The sequence below is a fragment of the Zootermopsis nevadensis genome, unplaced genomic scaffold (genome assembly GCF_977971745.1).
Source record: "Zootermopsis nevadensis isolate Lab colony 2312 unplaced genomic scaffold, Znev_1.0 Znev_ptg000012l, whole genome shotgun sequence".
Classification (NCBI taxonomy): Eukaryota; Metazoa; Arthropoda; class Insecta; order Blattodea; family Termopsidae; genus Zootermopsis; species Zootermopsis nevadensis.
In genome coordinates, this window is record NW_028259144.1 from 4,798,212 (window position 1) to 4,813,303 (window position 15,092).

The 15,092-nt window shown below is 35.1% G+C and overlaps 2 protein-coding genes across 4 annotated transcripts; both read left to right on the forward strand.

Moving 5' to 3' along the window:
• Positions 1-546: 546 nt before the first annotated feature.
• LOC110832608 (bis(5'-adenosyl)-triphosphatase enpp4) lies at positions 547-10,308 on the forward strand. Of its 3 annotated transcripts, none has more exons than XM_022069749.2 (7): positions 547-1,298; positions 1,623-1,826; positions 2,544-2,808; positions 3,399-3,608; positions 4,437-4,679; positions 5,351-5,459; positions 10,171-10,308. In XM_022069749.2, exons 1-7 carry the CDS (start codon positions 933-935, stop codon positions 10,199-10,201), a joined length of 1,428 nt encoding a protein of 475 aa, XP_021925441.1. In that variant the 5' UTR covers positions 547-932; the 3' UTR covers positions 10,202-10,308. The 3 variants fall into 3 exon arrangements, with proteins under 3 accessions (XP_021925441.1, XP_021925442.1, XP_021925440.1); XM_022069750.2 differs by lacking the exon at positions 10,171-10,308 and adding an exon at positions 6,855-9,185; XM_022069748.2 differs by lacking the exon at positions 10,171-10,308 and adding an exon at positions 6,904-9,185.
• On the forward strand, positions 10,238-15,018 carry LOC110832611 (ectonucleotide pyrophosphatase/phosphodiesterase family member 5). The gene is made up of 6 exons (XM_087347675.1): positions 10,238-10,594; positions 11,254-11,405; positions 11,831-11,945; positions 12,130-12,328; positions 12,815-13,009; positions 14,536-15,018. Exons 1-6 carry the CDS (start codon positions 10,238-10,240, stop codon positions 14,766-14,768), a joined length of 1,251 nt encoding a protein of 416 aa, XP_087203801.1. The 3' UTR covers positions 14,769-15,018.
• The last annotated feature ends 74 nt before the right edge of the window (positions 15,019-15,092 follow it).

Genomic DNA, 15,092 nt, shown 5'->3' on the forward strand with positions numbered 1-15,092 from the left:
TTTATTTTAATTCATATAACATACAGTTGACATAACCTCAAGAGAGACTGCCAGAACTAACTAAATTATTTTACTGGCAAACGTGTACTGATTAAATCATGGCCTTCTCTGATTATACCAATCTGATTGAGTAGAATACCTACCACCACTCATTTTACAATTTGTCTGCTACAAACGTTCTTTCCTTTAAAAACATTCATATCTTTTAAACTTAATATTAAACGTGTTTAGAAGGGTTTAGTTACTGGGGTGCAAATAATTTCTGTGCGACAGGTTGTGTTTGAACCTTAACAACTCTCCAAAAGGAATCGTTTATTTTTTTTCAAATTCCTGGTCAAATTTACAGCAATGATTTTTTTTTGAAAGTAGACCTTTTACATGATACTGTGCCGTTTATCGGAAAGTGTGCAGTGTTTTGAATATCGCCGCTGCAGCTTCTACCAAATCAGCGAGTAGGATATTGAAGCTCCTAGGGAAAAAACAGAGAGCGAAGGCACGTTTCAAATGTTGTGAAGTTTGAGCAGAGGTTTGAATGAACACGTCAAAGAGTGTGTATTCAATAGCGCTAGTGTCGCGATGTTACGTACGTACAACCAGAGTGGGCCCATATAACCCACCATAGCTGTAATGTGTGGGAGGTGTAATGTTGAATTGATTAGTACGGTTCTCGTTGGCACATGATATATAATTATACAAAATTTAAAAGTAAAGCTTTAATATAACCGTGTGTGTGTGTGATTATATGATCACGGTATAGCATGTCAAGGCCATGAACAGTTTAAAGTAATGCAGGAATGTTGGACGTCATGCTCCTATATGTAGCTGTTTTCAAAAGGAAAGAAGATAAAGTAACATTTTAATTTGTGTAAATATAATTGTCTTTCATCTTTCAGTTTTTTCCTGAAAATTTTTGTTGCGTGTTGTAGTAAAGTATGGCCAGGTGTCAAGTTTGTATGAAAGGTATATTGTACATTGTTTTATCATATTGTCACCATGTTGGATCAACGTCAGATTATCCTATTATATTGGTGGTATCGTATGATGGTTTTCGGTACAATTACTTTGACAAGAATATTACACCAAACATAAATAAAGTCAGGACCAGTGGGTCTCATGCAGAATATATGAGGAATGTGTTTATAACGAAGACGTTCCCCAATCATCACTCTATTGCAACAGGAGTTTACCCAGAAGTTCATGGGATTCTAGCAAATTATGTTTATGATCCTCATTATGGTAAAATTCTACGATATAGTGACGAGTTTTGGCATTTCAATGATGCAGTAGTACCAATATGGGTAAGATATAATTTGTGTATCCTCCTGTGTGCATAAAACTTTATTTTAATTAACGTTTCTTGTGTTATTTTATGTGTATTTGTGTGTGCCAAAATTAAATAGCATTGCATTTATTTTCATAATGCATTGTCACTATCATAGCTACAAGTTCTAGCACTTTGGAAATAAATTGTTGCACCCTAAAATTATTTTGTAACTTACTCATGGTAAGTGGCAAAGAATATATCTGGAACCTTGAATACTCACATCTAGCAATAGAAGTTAAGTTGACTATAAGCCTGTTAAATAATAGCCTGTTTTAACACCACTGAATTTAATTTCCAGACACTGAATGAGAAGGCTGGAGAAGGCCGTCACAGTGGTGTGATGATGTGGCCAGGAGGAGGAGACGAGGTATACCAGAATACGACACTGACATTTAGTCATGGTTACAACTCCTCTGTTCCATTCTCAGATCGTGTCGACACTGTTCTGTCATGGATTCTACATCCACAAACACCTGCCAACCTTGTCTTCCTGTATTTTGAGGTATGAAGTGATGAATTTCTGAGTTACAGCCCAATGATTTATGAACATTTATTATTTATATTAATGTATATCTGATATTTTAATGTTTGGCTGATAAGGTTTCTTGTCATTTGTTGCATACTAGGGAATGAAATTTATTCACATTTTTACATTATACAATAAACATAATAAAATTTGGCCCACAACACATATTCAAATTTATTAATACTATCATAACCATGTGATTCCAAATTGGTAAGAATTTTGGAAAGATTTTTCTGGTTAAATTGCTGCACTGTCTTTGCACTGCCATGTCATATTTGTAGGCGTTTTATTTTGTTTAATTTATTACATGTTCAGAACATGCATGGAGTGTATAACTCACTAAACATCACGGCCAAGAAATTAACACTTAAGGTTGTTATGTGAGAGGTTCCATGGAGAAAAATATAATAAATATGAGAATAAACATTAAAAATGGCTAATACTGAAACAGATACCCGTAGGATACAAGTGTTGTACTCTGTGTGAGATGCAGGGATGAGAACTGTCTTGAACCTAAGGCCTTAACACATCTTACTTCCTACTTCACCAGGGTCTCAGATACATTTTCCCATTACATGCAAAATTCCACCCAATCCTGGTTTATGCTTATTTTGTTGTTTAGTAGAGAAGTTGAAATTTTAAATTTAAATGGTGGCAGTCATAGATTAATATGTGTATATCTGTACTTCACAGGAGCCTGATAAGACTGCACATGTATATGGACCTGAGTCTCAAGAAGTTCAAGAAGTAATTGTTAAAGTTGATGATGTAACAGGTTACTTGGTGAAGAAACTTGAAGAGAATAATTTGACAGATGCAGTTAATGTGTTCCTCTTAAGTGATCATGGGTTTGAAACAGTTACAACTTCAAGAATCATAAATGTAACAGATGTGATTAAAGGAATGAATTATACTGTGGTGGGGAATTCTCCTACACTTCATATTTATCCAAATGATGGTGAGTCTTAAATTAATTTGTTTTCATATCTCTTATAACTGTTCAGATAATAATAATTCCAGGAACTGTCAATAAATTGTAATAGCATATTTTATAGCATTACTTATGTACTTTGTTCCAAAAATTTGGGTTGAAATTGTATGCATGATATACATTACGATTTAAGCCATGCAAATGGCACGCCACGGAAAATGTCACTATTTGCGTGTTCTATTTCTCCCCCCCCCCCCCAAAAAAAAAAAATAAAACTATGTGGGTCCTGTATAGGATTAAAATGTCTTGCCTGGTGATCTGTAACCTTTCGCTGTATAAACTATTCACTGGGTCGCAATGGACATGAGGTGAAGAATGAATATATGCATTGCTGAATGTGGTAGATATTTCCAACGCGTCATTTTTTTATGATTTCAGTGTAATTTTATTTTTTGATAAATGGAATATGTCAGCAAAGGGTTGCATGAATCTTTGATCATCCTGTGTTTAGTGAAGAGTATGAATTATGAAGCTTTTCATTATGCAGTTTTCTCCTGCTTCCATACTTATTGGTCCAGATATTGTCCTTATTTATTTCGCACATGGTCTCGTTGCAGGTGATGGAGATGCTATTTACAATGCGCTGAAGAATGCGTCCAAAGAAATAGGGCATTTTTCAGTATATCACAAGGAAGAGATACTTGAACGTTGGCACTATAAGAATAATCGGCGTGCGCCACCCATATTTGTTTTGGCTGATGAGTCCTATGCTTTTGATGATATGTATCAGTATGTTGATGAATATGAGAAGTCAACAAACAAAACAAGTAAGTTTCATTGAATGAACCCATAAACTTTACACCCTGGAATGTGGACATGGTTTTACCTATAGTACATTATTTAACTCTTGCAGCCTAACACTTTAATGCCCAGTGGTACCACCTTTTTAATAAACAGTAAATCTTCATTTTGCTCACAAAGTGTATTTATTTTTATGTGATTCTCAGAGTAACTGATTATTTTCTTAAAAAACACTCACAAACTGATATTTGTAATGGTCAAGTGTTTTCTTTGAGGTAGGGACTGACTTTAGATTAGCTTTGGCTTAAAATGCTTATTGCACATTTGCTTTCAGTTATAACACGTGATGGAAGTAATGTTTTTTGATACTGTGATCAAAACAAATGAACAAATCTAAGAGAGAGCAGAACATGATAATAAATGTTCGGGATACATTTCCTTTCCAACCAAGAGAGGATTTATTAACATGGATCTTAAGGAAATAGGGTCTGAGGATTCTGACTGAATTAAATTCAGGTTTGGTCTCAGTGGCAGGCTGTTGTGAATATGTTGTTAAACTTTCAGGAGGGAATTTTTTGACTGAGTGACTGTTTATTACTTATGAAGGACAAAATTGTATTTAGTCAGAGTTAAATAATTTTTCAGTACATTACTTCTGTGTTGATGTCAGTTCAGTTCATTTTAACACCCAACTGCTGAGAATGCAGTATAGTGCCACTGTCACATGTAGCAACAGAAGCGTGTAAAGCATTTCCACCATGAATCTATTAACAAGTAGCAATCCCAGAAATGGAAGAAACCTAATCAGTATGTTATTACATTCTGGTATGTTAATGTTTGTTTGTTTGTTATAGTTACAGATAATGTAACATTTGGTGTTCATGGATATGACAATAATGAAAAGAATATGCAGCCATTTTTCGTTGCATTTGGACCACTGATTAAGAAGCAGTACAAGATTGCTCCATTTGATAATGTGGATTTGTATTCCTTATTCTGTTATATGCTGTATCTCAATTCGTCAGTCACGAATGGGACTCTTGACAATGTGAAGTCATTGCTAGCGAGTGAACCAGATCCTTCATTGTCATACATACGTAAGTGGTGAATGTGACTGATTCGTAGGTTATGAGATTTCATGTTCTCACAGTAGGGAGTGTGAAGTTGGCCGTCTTCTGGGTTGTCGCTTTGTGCAGCCTGGTAGAAATTTACGAGAGTTTCAGAGGTGATTGCTGGTTCCGTCATATGGGCAATGAATAAGATGGAGGCAGCAAGTGCCTCTGAAACATTGGTAAACTTCTGCCAGACTACACAGAGTGACAACGCAGAAGACAGAAATCTTCAAACTCACCACTGTGAAAACCTCAGATCATACTCTGACATTGTAATTAATGTTCAGCATAAGTCTAAAATTCTGAACAACTCATTTTGGACTTTTCGTATATTATTTCTTTTAACATTATATTTGAACTTACTGTGGTTTTTTGTCAAGCACATATTTGTTTATAAATGGCTAGTATAATTTATCTACTGTATATAATGGGTGGATTTATTTGTAGCATATCACTACTTTTATGTGAACATTATTATAATAGTTTGAATTGTACTCGTGTATATGTATTGTATTAGTATGACTTATTCCACATCCTACTGACTAACTTATGGATCCATGGAATGTAATAAAGAAGTATTGTAGTCATTGTCATGATTCTGTTTATGTAATGTGACGCAACCAAAATGCAACGTAATTGTCATTTATATCTCACAGTTGGTGGGGTTGTAGTGGCAGCATTGTCCCTCACTGCTGCTGCAATTTTGACCCTGTGCTTACTAAGACACAGACAGAAGAAAGCTGATTCATTGGGCCAGTCGTACAGGTGAGAAGTAGAATAACCTAGCCTTGTATTCAAGTGGACATTTGAGTGTCTTTTTGACTGTTCCTGGAATGTTGCGTTATGTAGTCTGGTTGATATTGACCAACATTTCAGATGAATTTACTGCCTCCATCATCACAGAGCAATAAGTAAGTACTCTGGTAGATATTGACCAGTGTTTCAGAAGAGCTTACGGCTGACAACATCAGGGTAATAATTAAGCACTTTTGATGGAGGCAGTAAACAGTTCTGAAATGTCGATCACTTTCTACGAGTCTACGTGGCTCAGCATCACGGAAAACAGTCACCTTCAGGTCTGTCGTTTAGTTTTTATGTGAGCATTTGAGCCATATAGACACCAGCATGTGATGAGGTATGGTGGCACTCGAACTTTCCATTGTCAGTTGCTGTGAGGTGTGCTTAGGAAGAAGGCCCTAATAAAATGTTCTAGTAATTTAGAGGAGAGGGTATGGATGCATATGTGCTTACACATACAAACATAAATATACTGCTGTGTTAATAAGAAATAGTGCTCTTATGAATTTGGTGCGTCTGTCATCACCACCACTGTTACCATTTGTCTGTGCTATTAATTGACCAGATATTTTGCTTTAAAATCACCTGAAAGGATTTTGCAGCATTCATTCACTATGAAAGTTTTAAATCTTATAAACTTGTTATCTTAAAATCATAATCCAGTTAACTAAATGATGCACTGAAATAGTATAATAAATCAAATTGTACTTTTTTTTATCTTAAATGTGTATATTGAGGTTCCATTACACCTGTTTTTCTTTTCACTTTAATTTTTATTTTAATCTTTAATTATTGTCGTAACAGTCCACTTGACAGCACCATCCACCTTACAAAATTACTAGTCCTTGCCAGCTGGTACACTGTGTTAATAGCAAACAAAATTTCACTTACTGATTGGATTGCATGATCTGAAAAAAGATTAATTGCATTAAGAATGAGAAAAATTTGGCTTTTAAATGTCTAAGCATTTTCCAGAAAACATTCAGCACATGGCATCATCTTTCTAGAAAGGAAGTACATGTGATGGAATAATTGATGAAGCTATAATTTCTTGACAGGAAATATCAGTACACAATGACTAATGTGTCTGTGATTAACACAAATTATAAACCTCACATAAAGTAATTTTTTTAACCTTTATTTTCCCGACATTTCCCAACAGATTTTTAATGCATTTATGTTTGTGTTTTATGAAAACCATCGATTAGGATGTGCATGGGGTTATCCTAATCCCTTAACTTGCTTTGTTGTCTTTTTTCTAGTCTAGTTACATCCTTTTTACTTCACCACAAATTTAATATATCTTTAGTTTGGTTAAATATTTGATTTTCTAATAATGACATAACCCTAATCCTCTTTCAGTGGTTCGTGTACGGAACATGAACCATGAGACCACTTGTTTATTTCACAGGACAATCAGCAAGTCAGATCATGACCAGTCACAGAGTGAAATGGAAGCCCAGCATCTACTAGAAACCAATGACACTGAAGACTAATAGATCTACATGTATGAATGTATCATATTATATGAGAATAGCAGTTAAAGATGTTCCTAAATGCTTAAAAATTAATATGATAGATGTAATGCATTGTCACACACATTAATGTGTTGTTTATGTAATGCCAAAGTTTAATGCACATACGACTGCTTTGTAGGTTACTTAAGAGTTCTGCATTACTACATATATTTGTTTAGAATCGAAAGAGATATGTTTTTAAGTTGAATGTGGCAGTAATGGCCTTATTAAGACACTGTCCTGTACTCATCTCGGAAACCTGAGGAAAACTACAAATAATCTCAACCAACATGAGCATTTCTTGGACAGGGATTGCTCTGGGAAGAAATAAAAGTTCTATACCTTCTGCAAAGATGTTCGTAATTAGAGTACGCCATATTTGTTAAGTTATGTATGCACTCCAATTAATTGATGTATCTTATATATAATGTTAATGTTTATATTTCTTTTATCAGTGTGCATTATCTTAAGAAAAATGGACTTATCAGTGATATATTAGATCATAGGCAGGAGAGATATATTTTTAATTAATAATATACAAATTTAAGATGTACATAAATTTTGATTTCTGGGTGTAATCAGTAATTTATTAACAGGTGTTATCATTTGGTAATGTGACTTGGTTCAGACTGACCGTAATATATTTTTATTGAGTTCAGTTTGGAGGAAGACTAATTTATTCAAGTTAATTTTGTCTTTAGGCACTGGTTCCCGGCTTTCTGTAAACTGTCAGACTGTTACTACAGTATCTGATATTTGTGGTTCATCTGGGTTGTGATAACCATTGCTTCAGAGGAATGTATTGCTTTCATCTTCAGTCTCCACTTCACCCTGAAGATGGAGGCAATGCAGTCTTCTGAAATATTGTTAATCACATAGAAGCCAATGTGGTGTCAGCAGCCTAGAAGATCATGATTGACATGTTAATGCTGTAATAGATTTTCTGAGGACTGTTGCCAGTCTCACATTGAACAGTATTAAAATCAAAGAGCTGTCATCATACATTGAAAATTTCCAATGAAAAATTATTGAGTAATCAGCATGGAAGAGTGTTAGTTGTGAGAGATGTCCATCTATATTAGGTGCCTGACACTGCTGTGACTCCCTGCTTCTGAGAAGTGAAGTTACCTACCCCAAATCTGAGTCCTCTTTCTCAGCACTTACCATTAAATGCGGGGGGGGGGGGGGGGGGGGGGGGAGAAAGAAAAAGAGGGATAAGAAACCAGCACTTTTCAACAAACCATACTGTTTAGTCAGTGAAAGGAAATGAACTAAAAAAAGAACAAGTAATTTCTAAGCACAATAAAATATATACAAAACTCTGCATGTAGGAATGGTTTTGTATGTTTCACATTGCTTGTCTATGATTTTGTATATATTTGATGTTATTTGTACACCTTTTGACAAATTTTTATTCCATTGTACTTCTAAACTTATGATGACATTGTTAATTTGCTCAAATGGTCAGTCCTTTGACCAGTTGCATGAAAACCTGAATTACGTTTTTAATCAGTGAGTGCCTGTTTGGAAAGTGATTTGTCAGAAGTTTTAGAATCAAGGAATGAAGATTTTTTATTATTTATTTCATGTGATAAAATTTATTTTATAAAATAAGGTAATATTGTGATGCTTAATGTAATGTGTGATTTTTGGCTGTTGCATATGTTACATTTTATATTACACAATAATATAAATGTTCAAAATTTGACAGTGCATGAATTATGATAACACCTGCATGCTTTAAAATAGTTTTATTCAATGTTTGTTTATTATATGTTGCTTTTGTAATTGGTTTTCCTGCTTTAGATTGATTGTAGAATTTACTGTATTCATTAAATCTCATTTACAGAGTTAGTGTAGAGTCAAAGTTGTGAGAAATCAACATTTTGATTTCTGAAAAATGTTGTGGTCATATCAGTATATCTTACATCATAACTTGTGAATGGTATGTGTGTGTGGATAAGAACAAAATGGCTTTTTTTTTCCAGGTATGTCTTACAAAAAGTAACATTATTTTTCCCCAAACAAAATGTTTTCATACCAAATATGCATATCTTAAAAGGGTAGTGTGGGTAAAACAATTCACTCACTTATATCTTTGAACTTGGTGATATTGAAGTGTCACATTTCACATTGTCTGAATAGTACTGTTAATAAATGATATGACGTGGAAAAACATGGTTCTTTCAGTGAATTGGTTCGGGGAGAGTAATGTGCAAGTTTTTAGGGTAGAAATTGCTAGGGGAGTGAGATGGTTTTTACTATACCTTGTAAGAAAATGGATAAAAACAAACATTTCCTTTGGTGAGAGGAAATTTTTTTTTCTCATTATGACTTATGGGTCTGGAATTTACCATATTTCTGTGAACAGAACACTGCAGTATAGAGCAGCTTCACACACAAAAATAGCATGGGCATGTCAATAATAAATATGGGAAACAAGAATTTCTGTAATGTAATGTTTATGTACCTACCTTGTATTTTAACATTTTGAAAGTGACGTGGAATGGAGTGAAAATTTAGGATTTGAGGTTTTCATGATGGTGAGTCATCACCCTCATGATGAAGGCAGCAAGGACGTCTTGAGACGTCGGTAAACTTCTACCAGACTACACAGCGCAACAACCCAGAAGACAGACATTTTCAGAGTGAAAAGTGTTTCACATGGTAGTTGTAGAGAAACGTGAAGCATTCCGTGCCCAGTATACTGTATCATTAAGTTTTGTAGTTTTTAGATAAACAAGGGATTTTTATATATCATATTTAAGGACCATTGGACTAATCTTGATCAAATATTTGAAGTCATACATGAATAGAGTGAATACTCCAGAATTATTATGCACTAATTTGTTGTAACTCCTTTCATGTTTACAGCTTTATAATAATCTGTTCTATAGTTTACAGGTCATTGCATTGTTTCTTAGATGGACCTTTATCTCTCAGCATATGGCCAGACTTGAAGTTTGGATATTGAATTTAGTTGTAATTACTGCCTGATATTCTCATAGTTCATCATGCCATTGTGGCTAGTGACCTTGGGGCTGGAGAGTGAAATGTTAAACCAAATAGCAAATTTGTCCAGTTGGGTGAACTGGTTTCAGTTATAATTATCAGTAGGATCTGGCCTTGCATTACCAGAACTCTTTATTCTCTGATTACAGACTTGAAATGAAGCAGCTGATATGTGCATGAGATGGTCTTTGTGCTCTAAACAACCAGCAGTACAAAATGTCTGCAGCCTCGACTGTAAAGCTTATTCTTTTGTTGCTTATAAACTTGGAACTTATCGGTGCGTTATCGAAACACCCACTACTTTTGATCGTGTCTTTTGATGGGTTTCGTCATGATTTCTTTACAAAGCTTGCAACTCCAGGTTTAAATAGTTTCAAGTCAAATGGTACACATGCACCATATGTTCGTAATGTGTTTCCAACTAAAACATTCCCAAATCATCATTCCATTGCTACAGGCTTATTTCCAGAATCTCATGGAGTTCTTGGAAATGAAGTATATGACCCTACTCTGAAGAAAGTTCTGGAATTTGGTTCAGAAATGTACAACACTCAAGGTATTACACCAATTTGGGTAAGTGAACAGCTTTTTACTTTCTCAGTGTGTAGGAAATAATTTTGAAAGAAGCTTTCTTAGCTAAGTTCACACTCATTTCACTGCATATCTAGAAAGCCATTTTATCATTTGTGGTCTTCATTTTATATCCTACACTCCTCTGTCAATATTTGGTTAAAATACCGAAACAAATGAATATATATTTTATATCTATTTTATGTATACATAATGTATATGAGGAGTCATTTTTCAGAAATGTTTCTACACAGATTTTAGCATACATTTCCCCCACACTACAAAATGTTATAAAAATCTTTTGAATGTTTTGAAGATGAAACATGGACCTATACAACCTCCCCATTTGTGTATCCATCGCATAAAATGGGATGCTATTAGAGGCTAGTTTCTTTCAGTTATGTCTTGGAATTTTGTGGAAGGTGAAGATGTGATTGTATAAACAAATGGATATAAAACCTCCATTTTTAATCTGAAGATATGTTTCACTGTAACAAAATAATCCCCTGTAAAGTTAGAAGAGAGATAAATTGCATAAACAGTTCAGTTGGACTGGACCAAGCAACCCTGTCCTGCAGTTGGTTGATTCCAGTGAAAGACTTTGAGTATGACAAATGAAGTGTGATGAAACTTCCCATATGGATGTTCTGTGTTTCTCACAGACTCTAAATCAGTTGGCTGCAAGAGACCGTTACAGTGGTGTCATGATGTGGCCAGGGGGTGGTTTCAGTTACAGAGGCATAGTGCCCAAATTCCACTATGCATGGAACATGAATGTATCATGGGAAAGGAGAGTAGATTTGGTCATGGACTGGTTAGTACTTGTAGCATTTACAAACACCCATTGCATGTAAATTGTATTTTGGCAGGTTAGTAATATTCTACATTTTCCAGTAGTGGAGTTGAGGCAGCAGCGAAGTCATCTCAGCTGATCAGCCTCAGTGGTACAGAACAAAAGTCTCATGCTTCAGAGGCTCTCTCAAGTACAGAAAACTGTTCTGTGTAAACATGACTCATTACTCAGAAAACTTACTATATTTATTTGCTGTGAAGCTTCAGATTTTGTAAAACATACAAGTAGTATACTTTATGCAGATGATGTTTGAAAATATAAATTCTGTTTGCTGTGGCATATTTTTAAATAAAATAAAATTACTGGTTTGTTTAAATTTTCTGTTGAAGTATTTGTGCTGGTGTCTGTCTGTTGACAAGAATTAACATCTGTTGTTACTGTTGCAGGTTCAGTCACTCCAGTACCCCAGCTAATCTGGTTATGTTATATTTTGAAGAGCCGGACACTACTGCACATGCATTTGGCCCTGAATCTGCCCAAGTGCTCAGCTATATTCAGAAGGCAGGAATGCCAGTTCAATTACATGTTCTTTTCTATTTATTATGCAAACATTTCACTCTTGTATACAAAGTAATTAGTCTTCAGGTTCCATAAGGGAAAGGATTTTTGAAGTAGATGAGCAACTGTTAACTTCCCTAGAAGGACTCTGCTCCATAGACTTGCTTACGTTCCCTTGTGATTTTAGGTAGACAATATTGCAACCTATGTCCGTCAGCGTCTCACAAACAAGAACCTTCTTGATAAGGTTAATGTGGTGTTGCTGAGTGACCATGGCATGGCAACAGTCACTCCTCAGAGGATATTCAATCTCTCACAGTATGTTGACAAAGCATTTTTCCAAATAGTGGACTCGTCTCCAGTGTTACAGATCCGTCCATCGAAAGGTATTTCTATATCTGTTTAAATTCTTCTTAGTGACAGTCTCATAATGTAAGTAGGACAAAGGATAAAAGATTCTGATAACTCCATAACCTCTTTCAAACAAAGCACTGATAAACTACCAAACTCAGGTATGGGAGTGAATGTATTTGTGTTGCAAAGTTTTTAATGCCATTAGCTTTCACATATGTTTTAGCCAAACAAGATACTTTAAAAGCTCTTATGAAAAAATCCAGGCTACTGAGTAAGAAATGTGTTGGAATGGAAGGGCAAACGTAATTTCTTTGCCTTAATTCACACACACACAAAGAGTATGTAATGGAAAAAAAGAACAGTAGTCAGTGACAGGCTAGTGTTCTTTAACCTAAGAAATTATTTTCTGTTTCATTTTGATATAACCCCCATTAAAGGTTTTTCTTACTTTGAGGTAAAAAATGCTTGTTTCCCAGGCAAAGCTTTGATTGGTGTTTCACTGTAATGACTTGTTTCAGGAAAGCAAACCATAGTGTACAATACATTGAAAACTGCGTCACGGACAGCCAATTTTTCCATTTATCAGTCAAATGAACTTCCTCAGCGATGGCATTATGGACAGAGTCCACGTACTCCTCCCTTATTGGCTGTAGCTGACACCGGCTATGCATTCCAGGATCTAATTGAATGGTATCAGAAGTTGAATAGAACATGTAAGAATTTGCAGATTTTTAACTTTCCCCGCCCCCCCAAGTGCCTACTTGGTGTACAGCAGGACTGCTTTACTTTACTTTATTAACCCATTGATGTACTTTTATGGTTGTGGGACATCTATCCATTTAAGTGATGTGAGGTCCTTGATTGTTGTGGATCGTCACTAGACAAAAGTCAGGATTAAGTGTTGGAGATTTGAGGTTCTCACATTGGTGAATACCAAGATGGCTGTCTTCTGGGTTGTTGCACCATGTAGTTTGGTAGTTTAACAATGTTTCAGATATGCTTGCTTCCTCCATCATCAGGGTGATCAGCCTGAAATGTCTGTAAACGTTCTTCCAGACTACACAGCACAACTCGGAAGAAGCCATCTTCAGAATTATTTATTTAGGAAAAGATGTAGTGCTTATACAGAGAAGCTCTGTATTACTGTTGCAGTATTTATTTTGACACATTTTGATTGGTTTCAAGAAGAAACAATCCAAATAATATGTCTCTGAGGTAATTTGTATTTATACATTACTTTCTGAGGCATGGCTGTGTCTTGTATGTAGTGGCATATGGATATGCATACAGTCATTCTATAAATTGAAGAAGATTGCTGTAAACTGAAGTAGATGTGGGATCATGTGAAGTCCAAAGTCTTTCACCTCCACTGGCCTCATTATCACTTGCACCATCAACTATCATCATTATACAGCATGTTTAAACTTGGATTATTATCTCTATTTGTATTTTCCACCATTATATCCATCTTTGGAAACAGTTTAGAGACTCTTCTTTAGTGTTATATTTTTGTTTTCCCCTTGATAATTTTCTGTATCTGACACTGTTTTGTTGACAGACTGATAGTGGGTTTCTAGAAGTGAGTGGTGTTCTCAAAAGCAGATGCACTTTACATGAACATCACTCACACTGTCAATGATGGTTCAGTAGAGTTAAGACTTATTCTAAGAACTTTACAAATGTGCAGCTGGAAAGTGCTAACTTCTGGCAGGAAATAATTTGTAACAACAAGTGAGAACTTATTTTGAAAGTAACTTCATACTTTATATTCTGGTGCGTAGGGTTTTCTTTTTTGGTGGTATGCAATGGCACATCATATAGGAACATTTTTTAAGAATCACAAAAAAGAACCCCACACACAAAACAAACACACTTAAATAGCTGTTATTAAAATGAGTTAATGTTAATAGTTATGATTTACAAACAGACCTAATTGCTGTTTACCTGTTTTATGCTTGGGAGGTTATTTTTGTCAAAATACTTAAAGAGTATGTCAAATTTGAACACCGACGCCTTTCTTTTAAGAAGAGAATATATTTGTAAGATTTGAGGTTTTCACAGCGGTGAGTATGAAGATTTCTGTCTTCTGGGTTGTTGCTCTGTGTAGCCTGATGACGGAGGCAGTATGACCTCTGAAACGTTGGTTAACATAGACCAGTCTACACAGCGCAACAACCCAGAATACAAAAATCTTCAGAGAATATATTGTTGATACCAATTACATTTTTCATGTTGCCAGTGACATCAAATACCACTCTGGGTCTACATGGCTATGACAACAGTGAACATTGTATGCGGCCATTCTTCATAGCAAGTGGTCCGTTAGTGAAGAGTGGACACAGAATACAGCCATTTGATACAGTTGACTATTACACATTGTTCAGCACCATATTGGGAGTGACACCTGAACCTAACAATGGAACTTTTGCCAATGTAAGGGATCTCCTAAAGAATCCTCCTTCAATTACATAGATTCATTTATCTTATCTGAAAATACTACAGGCCTAATATAATGTTAATTACGATTTGCTGTGAAACTACACATAAATTGAAGATTGTTGTTCATGTGAGTGCTCACATGATGAGCTTTATATTTGATCTGTCCAACCCAAAAGTATTGTACACATATTGTAAGATCTTTTGTGTGGACAATGTTTTGTTAATGTTTACATTAGAAAAAAGAATGGTAATTACATGTGCCACCTGTTTTATAAATTAGCAACTCTGCATTTTGTATTGATGGTTTATTTATGATTCTCAGTGTAAACAAGAATTACTTCCTTGAACAGTATTAAT